Source organism: Echeneis naucrates, chromosome 11 (genome assembly GCF_900963305.1).
Source record: "Echeneis naucrates chromosome 11, fEcheNa1.1, whole genome shotgun sequence".
Classification (NCBI taxonomy): Eukaryota; Metazoa; Chordata; class Actinopteri; order Carangiformes; family Echeneidae; genus Echeneis; species Echeneis naucrates.
The window spans coordinates 12228908-12246130 of NC_042521.1; the positions used below are offsets into that span (position 1 = coordinate 12228908).

Here is a 17223-nt window from a genome sequence, read left to right on the forward strand (position 1 = left end):
TATTTCTTGTGTCCTGGTTTTATTATAGATGTTACTAAAGGAAGTAGATGATTTATCAAAAGAAGAGTTTTGGAGCAGAGACCATCGCTATGGTTATTTTTGGTCATCAGAGATTAAAACATAATTCAATTTGATAATTATTGATTGTTGTTGTTATTCCAACATTAGCTAAAAGCCTCCCATTGGCAGAGGCATTGTCACACGAGTTACCTTTGACAAAGTTAAGCCTAATTCATCCTCTAAGCCTAATGGCGTTACTTATAACAACTGGCTCTCAAGATAAATACACTGACATCATAACTTTGGGAAGAGACTGGAGAACACTCTGGAGGCTATTGCTCATTTTGACGCGTTAACTCGATACTGTCGTCGGGACGTCCCGTTCGCACAGACACAGATAGTTGTGGCAGGAAAAAAAATAGAAAAAAGGGTCTCCTCCCGGTCTGCCCCCGTGTCCTGTCACGTTGCCGCTGGCGTGTCTCACTCGGTTTTCGTGTCGGTCCAGGTCCGGCACAGCGCTGCTGTCCCGTCCAGTCCCCCTGCTGGCCGGTGCCGTAACCCCGCCCCCCCCAATCCCTCTCTCCATACGGGACCGCAATGATTTAGAAGTTCAGGAATCCCACGTGACGTCACCGACGGGGTGATGTAATGCTTCTGTAAATAGATCGTATTGTAATCTCGCTCCAGTCCAACGTGGTTCCTCTCTGGAGCGCCGCTTGTCCCGCTCTCCTTGTAGGTAAGCCTCATCTACTTTCATTCACAAAACTTTAAACCGAGCAGCCACCGCCGTCCCGACTCTAAGTCTAACCCGCAGTGTGATCAGCTTGATGTTACTCTTCACACTTATTATTTTTCTGCGGTGGTGCCGGGAACTTTACCGGCCAGGTGGGGTTTTTTTTGTTTGTTTGTTTTTTGGCTGGCTGTGCCGGTAAGGTCTCATCACCGGGCGGACGTCTCTTTGGGGGGGTGTGACAGCACTCCCCGTACAGCTGTGCCGGGCTTGTTTAAGAGCCGAACAGGTTGCTTTGCAGAGGAAACACACCGGCTCGGTTTCTGGAGGCTGTTCGTAATCGGAAAACCTGCCGGTCAGAAGCCGGGTCGATGTTTGTTGACAATCGTCCACCAAACATGGGAAGTAGAGAGAAGTAGTAAGTAAATGGAGTTTATCGTTCACGTGACTCGCACAAGCACTGGGAGATATTAAAAGTTGTGTGTGTGTGTTAAGTCATTCCTCATCATTGCTGAGGTAACCATGAGTCTGTAGGGCAATGACAGGAAGGCGGGAAAAAAGCTTTAGAATTTCTTTGTCACAAAGACTTCTCTTGTTTTGTTTCAGCGCAGATATTAATCCTTCTTAAACTGGCAGCATGTTGTCCGGTCTGTCGTTGGATTTGTGTATGAAGGATGACGTCATTGTGATTGATGTAACCACTCTGACAGAAGGTTTTGCTGGAAATTTGCTGAGTCTGCTCTTCTTGTACAAATGCTGCTGAAAAGGGGACAGAGAGTTACAAAATGTTGGTTGGAGAAGTTGTAAAAGATGGTTGTAACTCTTCATACTGTCAATTTGTTTTTATTTGTCTATGAGAGATGAGATTAAACAATATCATTGCAAGAAAGAGGCAGGATAAAGTCAAACCATATAAAGCACTGTAAAACTATGCAGCCTTTCTTTTTCCACAGAGCTTGGAAGTTAATTAATATGACTGGTGGCACTGTGAGTACTTGCTTGTTGATTCGGTCTTGTAATACACAAACATACATGTTCACATCCACACCCACACACACAAACACATATTCACACACTTATGAAGTCACCTTGCCTGGGTTTGGAAAATGGGGGCCGAGGCAGGTTCAAACCTGTCAGGATTAGGCCCAGTGCAGTCCTCCCTCTGTCACCTCCCACCCTCATTCCTTCCCCCTTCCATTCATTGTGTCCTCCTCCTTCTTTCTCTCTATCTCACTACCACTTGCCCTTTCCATTCCCCTCTTCATCACCCGAATGTCACCCCCCTTCACTTTCGCACACAGACACACACACTTTCCATTTCTTATGGAAGCGTGTACTTTTGCCCCCTCTCTCTTCTCTCCTCTCCTAAGCTCTCACTCTTTCCCATAACATCAGGGCCCACTTTGCTGTCCTTTCTCTGCTCACGCAAACCCAAAGTTTTAGAGCATGTTTGTACCTGTGAATATGTATCCAACACATTTCTCAGAGCTATCATCTCCACCCCAAAACACACTTCTTCCTTACCTAAACTAAGAGGATGATCGGGTGAGGATAATCAGATAACCTCTCAATCTACGAGTGTGTGAATCTTGGTTGGTGACATGCAGTTTAGGAATGCCCGAGGTCAGAGAGTTGGAGACTTCTTCCTTTGCTCTCAGTGGAAAATGGAGAGCCAGCATTAGTAGCACTTCAAATAAGTCATAATTACCATCCATCACTGGCTTAATAACCCCACCGAAGAGCTGGCTGGGTCAAGACTGGGTTAGTGTGCTGCAAACAGGCTCATTCATGTGCTTTATTCTGCGTTTGTCCTGATATTTTTATCCTACGGTGACTTGATTTTTATGTTATGCACCGCGAGTATGCAGCCTCTCATCGCACTGGTATTATTAACTGATACTCCTGATGAAAGCCTAATTGTAGGCTGAAACAATTGCAATACACTTAGCACTTTAAAGATCCTAGTGCTGAAAGACCTCGATATCCTCTGGTGCTAACATATCATTAGTAATGAATAGTGTGTAACGATACAAACAAATTTTATGTATTACAGTACTTATCTTAATAAAAACGGCTTCCTTCAGTATACAGCTGGTACCAAAGGGATGATTTTCCTTGACATAATGTTGTGTCTCAGGATGAAACACCCATCATCTATGGCATCTACCAAATTACACAATGCTTCTACTGCAAGATCTCAAAACAGGAGGATAACTGCATTATTTTAGCTAGTTGTGTGATTTATCTGAGGGAACTGTCTCTGTGTAAATAGATTTGTAAAATGGAGATCTTCAGGTTGCCCGCTAAATGAAATCATCATATAGTAACTGTATGATGCTGCTGTAGGGTGTTACATTGTTCTTGCTCATCCTGTTTTACAGGCTTGTGGATGACATGAATGACAAACAGGACAGGCCTTATGTGTGCGGCGCCCCGGGTTGCTCTCAGGTCAGTTGGACACAGTATACATATAATATATTGTCTCGGAGAAAATGTATAAAATGGTTATCTCTATCTGAACAGTGTACTTCAGGAAAAAAAGTTCGTTGTTCGTTTCCAGGTGGACAATTGCAAAAGATGGAAAAAGATGGATTTTGTTTGTGATATGTACATTCAATGTGTGCACTCTAATTAATACTGAGGTATTAAGAGATATATTAATATAATAGGGGTTTAAAAAAAAAAGAAGAAAGAAAGCATGGGGCTAGTCAGCCAAGAGACGTCAGCTAATTTAACTGAGCATCCCCTCCCGTGTGTCATGTCATACAGCTGCACGCATCTCTTCATGTCTTTCTCACTCTGTCGGTGTGCTGCAGCGCTTCCAATTAGAGGAGCACCTGATCATCCACAGGCATAAGCATGAGATGACCCTCAGGTTCCCCTCCATCAAAACGGACACAGCTTTTACAGGTGAGACCAGCACTGAGCTGTTCCTCCCACACCCACCAATCATCTCGTGGATTTTATTAAATGGAGTTTGTGAGTGTGCTTTCTCTGGGGATAATTTGCTCCTAATCACCACATTCTCCCTTCATTTTTACGTAACCACGAATACGCTTTGTCTTTATTTTCAACGCTTAGACATGCTACGTGTCACTCAGTTCAGCTGTTGCCTGGCTGCATTTGTGTGTGGTGTGTGTTCAAGATCGGTGCTTGATGAAAAAATGATGATGCTACATTATACAGTATGAAATCAGATAAGCTCGATCCAACCTTCCTTCCCACAGAAAGTCTGTGCTGTCAAGTAAAGCTGCTCATGTTGCAGCATGTATAGGATAGTCCATCAGATTAGGCCAAACACACTGATAACATCGAAAGGGAAGACCCACTGAGGTTTTAAAAACTTGCAAAATGAAGACAGGCAGAGGGCGATCTACATAAATGATATCATCAGTTTCTGGACAGGAAGACTTGACCAAGTAGCACTAAAAGATGTCAGATGTCAGATGGACAATCAGTGCCATCTATCAGCAGCAGTTACACACGGGAGTTGCTGATTCACCTTGTTGGTATTTGTATATAAAAAGTACATAAAATATCCTAAAATTCAAAAACCAAAATGCCATGTTCCATTTTTTTTTATTAACCAATTACCCAAAACCCAATAATATTCAAATTTCTGTCAGACACAGTACAAGAAAAAAAAAAACAAAAAAACAACAACAACAACAAAAAATAAAACTTCACATTTACAGGAGCATAGTTTTGTTTGGAAAATGACAGAAACAATATATTTTTGCTTGTCAACTAACTGATTAATTGACTAAGGATTTAATCAATCTATCAGACATACAACCTGCAAAAATATATTAATACATGCTTCGCAAAAAAATTGTTATCTTCTTCCTCCTCTTGATTTAAACGCTTAAGTTTTTCAACATGGGAACAGAGGGACAGACTTCTTGTCTCAAAGAGCTTCTATCCCAATAAGAATAAAATTATGATTAGATTTAGGGGAGGGATTTTGTATTTTAAATGTATTTTAAATGCTATTGATTTTGGGATTGAAAAAATACAAATTTGGGAAAAAAAGGACAGAGAAACCAAAACGTGTTTACTTAATGAAACACTGAATTCTTGTTGATAATGTGGTTGCTCTTGCACCAACCCATTAAATAAAACAATTTGGAGTTACTCCAAGGCAGTTGGTTTTATGAGCCATATTTTGCTTCAATAGAATAATCTAGTCATATCTCCAGTGTCTCATGGTCATATGACTGTCTGTGTCTATAGAAACAGCTGGCTGTCTGGACATAAACAACAACATGACCTCTGCAGACTCTCGCTCTGCGTCTTTTCTCCCCCTGTCTCTGTCCTGCACCCTGTCACACCTCCTGCAGGAAATCTTATGTCAAAACAAAGAGCCCAGCCGCCCTTTGACCCCTGCATGTTTAGACGGCACAGAGAGACAGACTGATGTTATCACAGACAGAGACAGAGAGAGAGAGGGCGGCTGAGAGCAGACTTGTTTCTCCTCTTGGCTTCATAACGTAGGCGAGATTTGATTTAGGAAGTAAATATGATAAAACAAGCGTTTACCACTTTTGTGTGTCTGTATTTGCATGTGATATTTCCAGACCAAACACCGACGCCAACGCGATTTTTGCAGAACTGTGATGAGGTTGGTCTGTTCAAGGAGATAGAGGAGGAGTTTCTTCAAGCACAAGAAGAGGAAAAAAGCAAACAGGTACATTTGCAATATATATACATATATATGTATATATATGTATATATAAACAAAATGAAGCAAAATTTCTAGTCTTTGGTTACATTTTACTGAGGTTAGGCCTACGCAAGCTTGTACTTATTTTATAGTTATTTATTATATAGTCAAGTTTGTGTTTTGAGTGACACTTGAACATAAGGGAGGTAACAGCAGTCAGAGCCAATTACGTTACAGCAGATATTTGACCTGCTGCAAGGAAAGACACACCAAGCGATCACATTCATCTCTGCAAAACAAACAGCAAGACACATCACACACAAGCACGTGCAGACACCCACAGTACCAACTGATACACATCAAAATCCCATGACATTTCAAAAACACATAGAGAATAAAAGTAAATACTGGTCCCAGCTATTTCTTGCTCCCACTTCTCCCCACAGACGCTTACCCATAATGGGCCACCCTGTATGAACCAGCACCAGCTCAAACCACAGCTTCAGCTCCAGCACCCTCCCCAGCCTCAGCACCCACATCCTCAGCCACCGCTGCACCATCCCCAGACCCATCCCCTGCAGCATCCTCAGTCCCATGGACCCATGGTGGGCCCTAGCTGCAGCCTAGCTGCCCAGCAAACTCTGTCCTCCTCCCAGTCTGGATCAGTCATCAACCAGGCTCCTTCCACACTCACACACTCTGGGTAAGTATGTTAGCAGACACACACTCACACATAGATCTTGCTTTATTTATCCATTCACGCAGCAACACATACCATAGACACATATTTCCTTTTTATGTAGCCTTTCCTCACTCTTTCTTCCCCTCCTGCACCTTGTCTCGTCCATTCTGTTTTGGATGTATTATAACTCATTCTGTCTGGTACAGACTGGCATTTCCCCCCTGCATAATTTATCACTGCACTAATGAACTGAGAGAAAGAGAGAGGAGGGAAAAAAAGTGAAACATCAATTTACTAGGACAAAGGACAAAGTAATAGCAAAAGTAATAGCAAAAGAGATAGAGAGCTGCCACAACCACTCAAACCCACGAATACTACCCACCCTACCACTCAGCCTTTGTTATGTCTTTTAAAACTCGGAGTCTTTCTCTCTCTCTTTCGGCGTCTGGGCAGCTTCCAGGCTCCCTGGTTATCACCCGGTTCAAGAGACAGATTATATGAGTTCCTGTCTTTCATCTGACCAGCTCCCACCAGCTGCTCCCACTCTTCCTGACAGTTCAATTTTGTGGATTTGTTAACTGCACTAGACACTTTATCATCTGAATATTAGCTCATACAGACATATACACTAGGTTTAATATAAACTTAAGCAGCACTTTCAATCACAGCCCACTTTTTAAGCACAAAAAGTCTAAATCAAATTTAAATGTATTAAATCAATGAAATGTTTAAAATGTAAGTTGTACTTTAATTGTAAATACAAACATGCAGTTTTTAGGAATTACATTTGTAAAATTTAAAATCATAGGCGCCTGAAATTTTGTAACTGCCAATGATTGATTTTTTTCAAATTAGCTAGTTATTTATATTATGAAGACATATAAATGTCTAGCATTGTAAAGTGGACACTACAACATAGAATAAAACTAATTAAAAAGCTGAATGAAACAAGTGCAGTGTTTCTCAAAAGCTGAAATCCAAACATAATCTTTATTCAGTGACTTGGCTTATACTGTCAAGCAGCATGCATATTTTCACTGCTATTTCAACTTCTTTTTCAAACGAAAATTCAATTGTCACTTCAACATCTTACAGCCTCCAATGATTTTACATCAGTTTGTCTTTTTGTAGTTTTTGTATATTGGGATCTCATCATCAGTGTAATACGTTCAATTACAGTGTTCCACGTGAATTTTTTGACACTATTTATGATTTTGAGAACACTTTGTAAAATCTTTAATTGGACAGTAGATAGTGGTGACAGGCAAGAAATGACAGGAGGAAGAGATGGGGCATGTCGTGTGACAAAGGTCTCCAGCCGAATTCAAATTGGGGACGTTTCAATGAGATGACAGCAATTTAAAACCCATCAGGATCCTTCTCATTTATTAGGCGATCCTTAATTCTTTAAAGTTTTTTTTTTTTTTTTTAACTTTTCCCAAATCTCTGTGTGACGAAAATAGAAGCTTTCTTATCTCCCAGCAAAAAAACCTATAACTCAATTCAGCTTGAAACCCTTTCTGCAGACAAACTAAGCCCATCACATCTCTGTGGCTGATTAGATGAGTTCAAGTACCAAACTAAGACAGTGACATAATAAAGTCCAAACATCTGTCCGGGACCAGACAGGACGGGACATGACAGTAAAAGATCTGAAGGTCGATCATGCTGCAGTAAATCAGTGCCAGTATCCAGCCAACATGTTACTCAGTGAAACCAGCTAAGTGTTACTAAGCATGGATCGGCCGTCTGACTGTTTCCCCTTGTGTTGACTGCTTGTTTCCATAGAAACCTGGTGTCTGACTGTCTGGCTGTAGGCCCGGTGGAGCTGTTGTGGTTACGTTAGGAAATGTTGTTTTGGTTTGTCAGTGCTTGCCTGTTGTATGCTAAACTCGGCTGCATACCCCAGATTCAGTTATGACATCATTACCGATGACCTCAGCACGCCAACGGAGGCCCACGCTGCCCGATTGGCTACGAGCCATAGCAGTTAGGTCAGCACATGGCACCCTGGGTCTGTGCATCCCCCGCTGTGATCCCTGAGCTGCTCTCCTCCCTCTCAAGCTGTCACTTTTTTCCCCGTCTCTGTTTTCTTTCACAATTTTTACCTCATCATAGTTTCCATTGTCATTGCTTCATTTCAAATCTCTGTTCGCACCTTTTTACTCACATATAATAACATTTACATTTTTTTGACCAGATTTAGCACAAATGTTGTCTCATCAAGATAAAAAAAATAACTGCATGTTTTTTCACTTACCTCTTGTGCTTTGTAGCCAGGAAGTTTCCGTCTTGCCCATATTTATGCTTTGTTCACCTTTGCCTCGTCCACCAGTGTTGCAAGATTTGATTGCCATTAATCTACCCAACCTGTGTCTCACATATGCCCAGTTTTTTTCTCAATCTGACATCTATGGCATGATAATTGGCCAATTAGTTTTTGTCTTCTGTTGGGTGTAATAACTTTCCAAGGGTCAACTCTTTTGACCAAAAGTAGTTCCAATAAAAACAGTGCACATTAAGGTCTGTCGATTATCGAAAAGGTTGTTTCTAAGAAGACACATAAAGGGTGATATTTTTTTTTTACTAATGTCATGCCCAAAAACTAACCACACCACACACATTGAACTTCCATTTAAAAAGAGAGATTAGGCATGATTGTTCTTCTGGGTATTAGCGAAATCCCTCCATCTTGATCCAGCCATCCTTAGCCCCCCCTCCCCATTTTTTTTATTATCAGTCTAACTCTAATCTGTCAAGGAGACCCAGCTATTCAATTTGCACCTTTGTCTCAAACCTGGATTAGTGTAACTTTAGCTGTTTTCAAGCTCTCTGTCATGACCTGCCTGTCTCCTCTCTCCGTCTCTCTCCGGCTGACCACAGCCCAGTTCCTGGGCCACTGTCCTCCCTCCTCCACATGCGGAACAGACACAGACAACCGCTGCCAGCCTCCTTACCTGGCACCCTGCCAGACCCCGCCATGCAAGGAGCATCTGCTCAGCACATGACTGTAAGTATAGGACACTGGTCGCTTACACACATGCAGTCACACACAGATGTAATTCTTAATGTTGGACAGGAGACCAAGTAATGGGAAATGGAGTCAGATTGTTCTTATGAATTCTGTCTTATTCGTTAAAAAGAAGGAGTGTCATGGTATTTATGTGAGGAGAAATTGCTAAAAGGCCAAAAGACCACTGTTGTGCAGAGCCATAAGTCATGGAAGTGGTGGTCTGTTGCAGTGGGACAGTGTGTGCAGATGTTTCTGTCTATGAGGCCCATGTATTACATTTTGTGAGCTCTGTGTTGGGTTTTGTATTGACTTCATTGGATATTTCAAATGGAGAATATATTGTTGCACATCATTTGCTAGTTGATACATTTTGGATGACCATTGAATGGCCAGTACTAGTTCTATAATAATCATGTTTAATAATATATCAGAAGTGGGAATTACAGAGTGGATCCATGGATATCAAGCTGTGTGTACTGGTAGTGACAGTGGTGGGTTAAATTATGCTCTTATGAGAAGGTCAAAGGTCATGAGAGAACGGCCATTGGAAAGGTTTCTCAATGTAGGGAAGTTGGTGGGCTCCTTATTGTCTCTCATCCTATAGGAAGGATAAGAGTACAAGGAGATTGAAGTAGTATATGTCATTTGAAGAAGCTCTGTGCTTTCGCTAATGTATCTATGATATCAAATGGGCAGATGTTTAGAAATGGTCTGGTGAGGGTCAACCCATACAGTATTAGAGTGTTTGATATATTGCAGCTGGCAGGAGAGCAAGTGGTCAAAAAATGCCCATGTTTGCCCAGTGAAATATATATTGACCGTTCAGTTGGAGGGGAGAGCTACGTAGCCCAGGGGAGGATTAATGGCAGCTGTGGCAAAAGGATGATTCATTTTCAGGAGACTCTTCCTTTCAACAGTGGAAGTATAGCTAATTAAAGAGAGTTGGAGTTTGTCCACCGATCTCGGTTTTCTTTGAAGCCAAGTAGTACTGGTCCAAAATCTCGTTTAAATATATCATTGGTGTTTGTTGGGGTATTTTATGGATTGAGTTGTGTGGGTAGATATGCACAATGATTTATGAATGCTGGTATAGTGGCCAGAGTGGTCAAGGTGCCCAAGTGAGAAATATTCATGACTGACAGAAAAATTCACTTCACTCTAGTGGATGAATTAATCAAAAGTGTCAAATTCCTGATGGATGTGAACTTGTGAGCAGCCCTTTATAGTTGAAGTTATGAAGCCGCTGATGCTTTTTCTTGTCACAGTTGAAAGATTATTTTTATGACATTTTTTTTTCTTCTTCAGATAGAGAAGCAGATGTCTTGTCTAATGGGTATACCAGGCCCTGTAAACAACCCCCCCTGTTCTCCTCCTGTCCCTCCTCAGGTACTCTTCCTGTTTCTAAGGATTATTCCTTTTTATTCAGATGATGTAATATATTCTCAGGTTTGTGTGCGCAAACCTGGCAAAGTTCGATAAGAAGATGGAAACTCAGCTCTGTGCAGTGTTAAAAAAAACATGGATTATGTGATTAATTATTATTTGGCTGATTTATCTTTTATTGATTTAATCCAAGAAAAACAAAAGGGTAAAACATAGATTTACTATTTCAGAGGACACCAAGGCACAGTCTGGCACACAGAACCACCATAAAAAAGCAAATTATTGTGACAAATAACAAAAAAACTTTATGCTGAACAAACAGGCTGCTGGCTGTAACCTCTGCCAGAGAGTGAATAAACATATTCCCTGAAATGTCTAACTATTCCTCTAAATGTTTATGAGCTAATCTCAAAACTTCAATAGAAAAATCTGTTTACTCATCCCAATGTTATATCAGGTGCTTTGGCAAAAAGGCAAAAGCGTTATTAAGAAGAAAAGGCCTCACATGATAAATAAACAGACGCTATTGGCTGAAAGACTTTGTTGTGATTAGTTATATAAAATTAAATTTTGATTATTCCTTTCTAAGTAGCGCAGACAGGAAACAATGTCATTTTATACTTTTACCCACATAAACTCATACACGAACACACACAAACTACAGAAGGTCAGGATCGACATGCTTTCTCTGACTTTCTCGGTTATTTTATTTGCCTTGTGTCAACATGCCCTCTCCTCCCTTGTAAATTTTACATTTCCTCTTTCTAGGTTCATGTAATATGAATTCTTAAATGTATGTGTGCTATCAAAAGCATCTTCAAAGTGAAAACTGTGAAATCGCCCTGGGTCCACACCAGCACACTTTTTCTTGTACACTCACTCACACTCACTCACACTCACTCACACACACACACACGCACACACACACACACACACACACACACATACATAAACACACTCTCACAGGTTATGACTCTATGGGCAGAACTTGTATATAGACTGGCAAATAAAAAATGGTTTCAGGTTTCAGAGCCACTCAGGTCACAGGTTCAAATCTGAACCTCTTTTTGTCTTTTATTCGCACACACACTCACACAGAAACACACTTGCAATCTCTGTCTCTAGACGAAGATCTATTAGTAATTTAGTCTCATCAGATGTTTCGCATTTTCAAGGTGCGAAATAGGACTCAGCTTCCATAAAACCGCAGTACTTCTGCTGTACAGTAACCCCTCACTCAGCTCAAGTTGAAAAGTAAACATTTGACAAGCAGAGCAGTGTATCACGTACAGTTTCATGTCTTCATTCACTGATCCCTCCTGACAGAAATATCAGTGCGGTGTGTCATCCAGGCCAAGGCGATCCATGATGTAATCACCAACTCCAGCGTCAGGGTGTTTGTATGTAGTAAACAGAGAAGAAATACTTGTGTCCTGCACTGTTCAGTATGTGTCTCTGCGTGTGTGTGTGTGTGTGTGTTTGACTGGCTGGCTGGTAAAGCTGGCACAGACAGCCCAGTGACCTCATCCTTGGCAGCTGCTAAATGTGCTCCCTTTTTTCAACACTGAATGGTTGAGGGAGAAAGAGAAAAAAAGCTCAGCAGCCTCTTCTCTTAAAGAAATATTGTGTAACAGGGAGCAGATAGCAATATTGCCAGGAGGGGGGGGGTGATGTCATGCTCCAAACATGACCTCTCCCTCTCCCTCCCTCCTCTGCTGAGTGTAGGAGAAAGGTGAGATGAGGTTTAATTTAGCACTTACAGTCTGTTTAGTCAGATGATACATGGGAATGATAACGTGTGAAGGTATCAAGCTGCAGACGGCTGCATTTACTGGAACACACCATCCATCTCGTCTACAGTTGTCTTCACAGTTGTGATGTGGGCGCTTGGGAGAAGTTGTGATGATGGACTGGGAGTAGGAGGTTCTGACTGAGTAGTTATTTACTGTCCAGCTTATTCATTTAAGCCATTCAGTTAGAATACTGCGGGAATCTACGCGTATATATCTGTCACTTAGGTTTGTTTGACCTGAAGTGCATTTGACTTGGAAGCTTATCTTCTGTTACAAATTTAGCTGGTTCCTGGAGGTTGAACACGCCCCGCACACGGTGACCTGGAGGTGGAAAACGCTGCAGTGGAATCACAAAGCGCTTCATGGATAATGCTCAGTCTAAAATTCCATGTTTGTTTTGTCTAGTCATTATTTTTTATTTATTTTTTCCTCAACGTGGACTTGACACCCATATACATCTGGACTCAGTTTCTCAACTTTCATTATTTTCCAGAGCAAATTATTAACATGATTAATTATACTGACAAAACATTAAAAAAAAGGAATCTTAAATACATGAAGACCTAAAAGACTGTATGTTTTCCTTCCAAACTTCTCTTACCATAAAGAATGGTCTAGGAATGATTTCTGACAGCCAGCTCCTATTCAGTGTTTCCAACAGTTTGTCCCTAATTATCCCAGCATGCACTCAACAATTTGGAAGTCAAATACATTTTCATTCAGACAGCCAGAAATCATAACACACGCATTTTGTTCAGGGAATAAGGAAATATTCCTCTGCAAGAAAAAGCTTTGACAGTTGAAAAGCCAGAGACTTTGAAAAAGCCCAAAGAAATATGGTGGACGCCCAATGTGAGAAAAGGAACAACATAATTAAGAGAAACTTAAAATGTTTCAGTATAAACTTCCTCAAAGTAATTTAATCAGATACAGTCGGTCTATATTCAATGTAATTAAATGGTCTTATATATCATAGAGTGGAATTTGGTTTGGAGTCCACAATAAACTGAAGAAGGAATGTGCAGTTTCTGCTAAGCGGATATAAAAATGGTCATGATGAGAATGTCGATCTCTGAAGCACTGAGTTTTTCTTTTTTGAAGAAAAGAGATGTACAACTCTCTGTCTCTGAGTTTAGAGAAAATGAAGAGACTCTTGTCAAAAAAAATAAATGTTTTCAAGAGAAGAAAATAGTTTCAGGGTTTGTCGTACATGCTTTTAGTGGCTATCCTGATAGCTGCAAATGTTGAATTTTAGGTGCTTGTGGTTTTACAACATCATCAGCTGGACTTTATATGTAACATCACATGTGTACCTGGAGTATAGAGTATACTGTATAGATATGGAAGATAAGTGAACTTCATTGAAGTTGTTTTTTTAATAATTATCTTATTACTGTCTCCATTCAGAGATCCAAACAAACATTAGGTCATCATTTCCAACAGCAACACCCAGGAATGGTCACTGTCAACAACCCTGTTTCCTCCATGGGTCATATCATGGAGATGATGTCACAGCGCCACCAGGCACCTCCACTACAACACCACCATCATCCTCATCATCCACAACTTCCAGCTCCACCCCTCCCCTACCAACAGCGATGCCATGCCCCTCCTCCGCAGCATCTGGGAAGTTCGCACGGCCACCAGCTTCACCAGTCAGGGAATGCACCGCACACTCAGACTCACCAATCACCGCCTTCACACCTGCACCAGGCATCTCCTCCTGCACCACCACTGCCTGTTCCAGCACAGGTACGGTGATTTGCATCACGCTGTAAATGTATATTTCTGTTATAAAGTTGAGCACTTTAACAGTGAAATCTACGCGGATGGAAGCCATTAAAGGAAATGCAGTCACCTGCACTTCCATGTTGGCTTCATCTGCCAGCACTGGAAGTTGCAACAAGGTTGGCCACACATGACCTCCTGTTTCTGTATTCTGGCACAGCGAGATTCATTTTATTATTTCTCTTTTTTTGTTGCAGTTATCACCCGTTTCACAGCAGATGCAACCGTCACAGCCTTCCCATTCCCAGCATGCAGTGCAGGCAGGTGGTAGCTGCAGTGGTGGTGGAGCAGGAGGAGGAGGAGGCAGTAACCGTCGCAGGAGGTCGGCGGAGCAGGACCCTGATGAGCGCAGGCAGAAGTTTCTGGAACGTAATCGAGCTGCAGCCACCCGCTGTCGACAAAAGAGAAAGCTGTGGGTGTCATCGCTGGAGAAGAAGGCCGAAGAGCTGACCCACACGAACCTGCAACTGCAGGTGGGACACATACTTTGTACACAGACAAACACACAAACAGATACAATCCACACATCAAGGATTCTTAGCATTTCTGTATGTGTTTGCAGAACGAGGTGACATCGCTGAGGTCGGAGGTGGGACAACTGAAGCAGATTCTACTCACCCACAAGGACTGTCCTGTCACCGCCCGGCAGAGAGAGGCACAGGGGTACCCCAGTGAGTAAAACCCTGATACCCTGTACCCCTCACTAGAACTATCACCAGCTTTTCCAGACGCCTGACACCATTCATCTCCATCCAGCACTGAGGGTGCAATTCAGACAAATGATTCCTTATTTGGGCACATAGGGGAGTATCCCAAGGTTACCTGTTTTCATGTTATAACAAACCACGCCCCCTACACCCAAACACAGGGACCTTTAACTCTATCTTCCCACATGCAACTAAACAGCACTTTAGAGGCAAACTCTATTATCCCCACAGTCTCTTCGTACATGCACTTTTATGGAGAACCAATCGGGGAAGAACTGCACTCTGAGCTCTCCATTCAAAGGAATTTATTTTTCATTTCCATTCTCATTTAATAAACCAAACCTTGATAGTGTTTGAAATACCCTGGAGTACAGTGCTGTTCTTGCACTGGCTGTTTTTCCTCACATGAAGCGGGCATGATACAAAATGCAGACCATGCCCATCTTGCACTCCAGTCAGGCAGAAGTTTATGTTAAACAAAAACTGAACCTGTAACTGATAGAAAATAAAAAAGATACTGAAAAAAGACTGCACCTTGTGGCTTAAATGGAAAAAAGGCCATTATGTTTTAAGTGTTGAGCTTTGGAGAACAAAACCGGATGCAATATTGGCATGTGTTATGTTCATATATTTCTATTGTTGTCTTTTTACCTGTATGTACAGTATTAATTTGTTAAAATAAAAGAGATATTTTCCTTTAATCTCAACTGTAATGGGTTTTCATTCATTTGTTACTCATATAAAAAGCACCTACACACAAACCCCATACACAGAATGGGCAATCCATATAGGATCAGTGACTTTGATTGACAGCTGTCTCTGTGTCCAGCTGCAGGGGTGAGCCCAGGAGGAAGTCCCACATCTGTAGGTCCTGGGTCTCATCTGCAGGCCATCCAACACAACAGCATCTCCACCTCCACGACAACTACAGGCGACACAAGCCATGAGGCCCAGCCTGGATGCTAGCCCTCTTCCCAATGAGGAGGGGCTGGGACTGAATAGCTGAATCCAACCAGACTGAAATCCCTCTTTCATAACTACACTAAAGTCTAACCGAACCGTGGATCCATGTCTCTTAACATGTAGATGAAATACTCAACTGGATGGGACGACTTTATAGATTCATGCGAACATGGAGGTATTCTCATCTTTTCTGGTAGAAGAGGACAGTCATGGTGTCATCTCCATAATAGGTGCAATAATGTCCTGCTCTGCAAGCCTTGTTAAAAACTGTGATGTCATATGGCAACTAGATTCTGTTTGTTCAGAAATTCTCCTTTTCTGTTCACAGCAATCTGAGCTTTGCCTGTTACCCACTGACTATGCACACATACCTTCATAACTCATCATTTCAGTATTCTCTTCTGCTTATGTCTTTCAATAATTCAGAAAAACAGACTATGTATTATTTTGTACTTTTAACTGAGCACTGCCTTTTCTTCAAAGCAGAGGCAGCTTCTGAAAACAAGGTATTTTTCTATTTACAATCAAAGACACAAAATGCTTATTTTAAGATTTGAAATCAATGTCTGTCTTGGAAAACCATTGAAAAGCATCAATGTACACATCCTCCTTTCAGGCACTTTAATAAAAAAAAAGAAAGAAAGAAAAAAGAAACTTAACTAAATAAGTATCACCTTCACCTCATGTTTGAATACCTGTCAGATTAATTTAATTTACACTTTTTAAGCATAAAGATGCTGACAATCGCTGTAAATCTAAACTTATAATAAAAGCACTTATTCTGGCATTTTGTTGGGATAAAAAAAAACCCTTAATGATATAAATTGTTTCAGAATGTTTGTGAACACAGTAAATATGCAGTTGTGGGAAAAGAGGCCATCGGTGATACTCAGTACATACAGTATGGTCTACTCCGCCACCTAGTGACTGGTTTTGTTGGTGGTGGCTGACCATGATAACTGGAGTGATCAGCAAATGAAATCACATTCTGTTTGATCTTTGACTGATACAACTACTGCTCTGTATAAGATGCAAAAAGGCAGCTGAAAATGGACTTCTCCTTACTTATTTAAGTGATTCCTTTGCCTGTATACATTCATCATGAAAGAAATAGCCACCTCTGCGGTGCAAAATATTACTTGAAGTTAAAACTGCTTCATAAGATCTTGACTCTAATTATATAAAAATACTTTGCTGCATGTGTGCATACACAAAGGCTTGTTTGAGTGTGTTGTGTGTTTGAGTGTGGGAGGCACTCCACCCTGTCTAACCAAACAAAGGGACTGCTTAACTATTGCCAGATCTCATCTTGACACGCATACAAGAGAATGGATGCACACGCTTATTCCTCTTACCTTCTGTTGCCCACCCTCACATACTGTTTCCTGGTCTCCTTATAAAGCACTAATTATGAGTTGCAGGGGAAAAAGTACGATAGAAAGACTAAAACCAGCATTCATATACTGGAAATACACACATCTCGCCTGCTTGGCTGAGGTGT

General features: G+C 41.4%; 1 protein-coding gene across 4 annotated transcripts; it reads left to right on the plus strand.

Annotated features, from left to right (window-relative positions):
• The first annotated feature begins 670 nt into the window (after nucleotides 1-670).
• On the plus strand, nucleotides 671-16926 carry LOC115051262 (cyclic AMP-responsive element-binding protein 5-like). Of its 4 annotated transcripts, none has more exons than XM_029514587.1 (11): nucleotides 671-736; nucleotides 3112-3178; nucleotides 3547-3640; nucleotides 5308-5417; nucleotides 5840-6096; nucleotides 8959-9085; nucleotides 10394-10474; nucleotides 13672-14016; nucleotides 14250-14525; nucleotides 14615-14723; nucleotides 15589-16926. In XM_029514587.1, exons 2-11 carry the CDS (start codon nucleotides 3125-3127, stop codon nucleotides 15723-15725), a joined length of 1590 nt encoding a protein of 529 aa, XP_029370447.1. In that variant the 5' UTR covers nucleotides 671-736; nucleotides 3112-3124; the 3' UTR covers nucleotides 15726-16926. The 4 variants fall into 4 exon arrangements, with proteins under 4 accessions (XP_029370447.1, XP_029370448.1, XP_029370449.1 ...); XM_029514588.1 differs by having other exon boundaries at nucleotides 715-732; XM_029514589.1 differs by lacking the exon at nucleotides 671-736 and adding an exon at nucleotides 2481-2491.
• Nucleotides 16927-17223: the final 297 nt, after the last annotated feature.

Excerpts from the sequence above, each read along its gene's own strand:
- LOC115051262 (XM_029514587.1), top strand. The coding sequence starts at position 3,125 with ATGAATGACAAACAGGACAGGCCTTATGTGTGCGGCGCCCCGGGTTGC. Across the intron at positions 6,097-8,958 it reads TCCACACTCACACACTCTGG|CCCAGTTCCTGGGCCACTGT; the intron begins GTAAGTATGTTA and ends GGCTGACCACAG. Across the intron at positions 14,724-15,588 it reads AGAGGCACAGGGGTACCCCA|CTGCAGGGGTGAGCCCAGGA; the intron begins GTGAGTAAAACC and ends CTCTGTGTCCAG.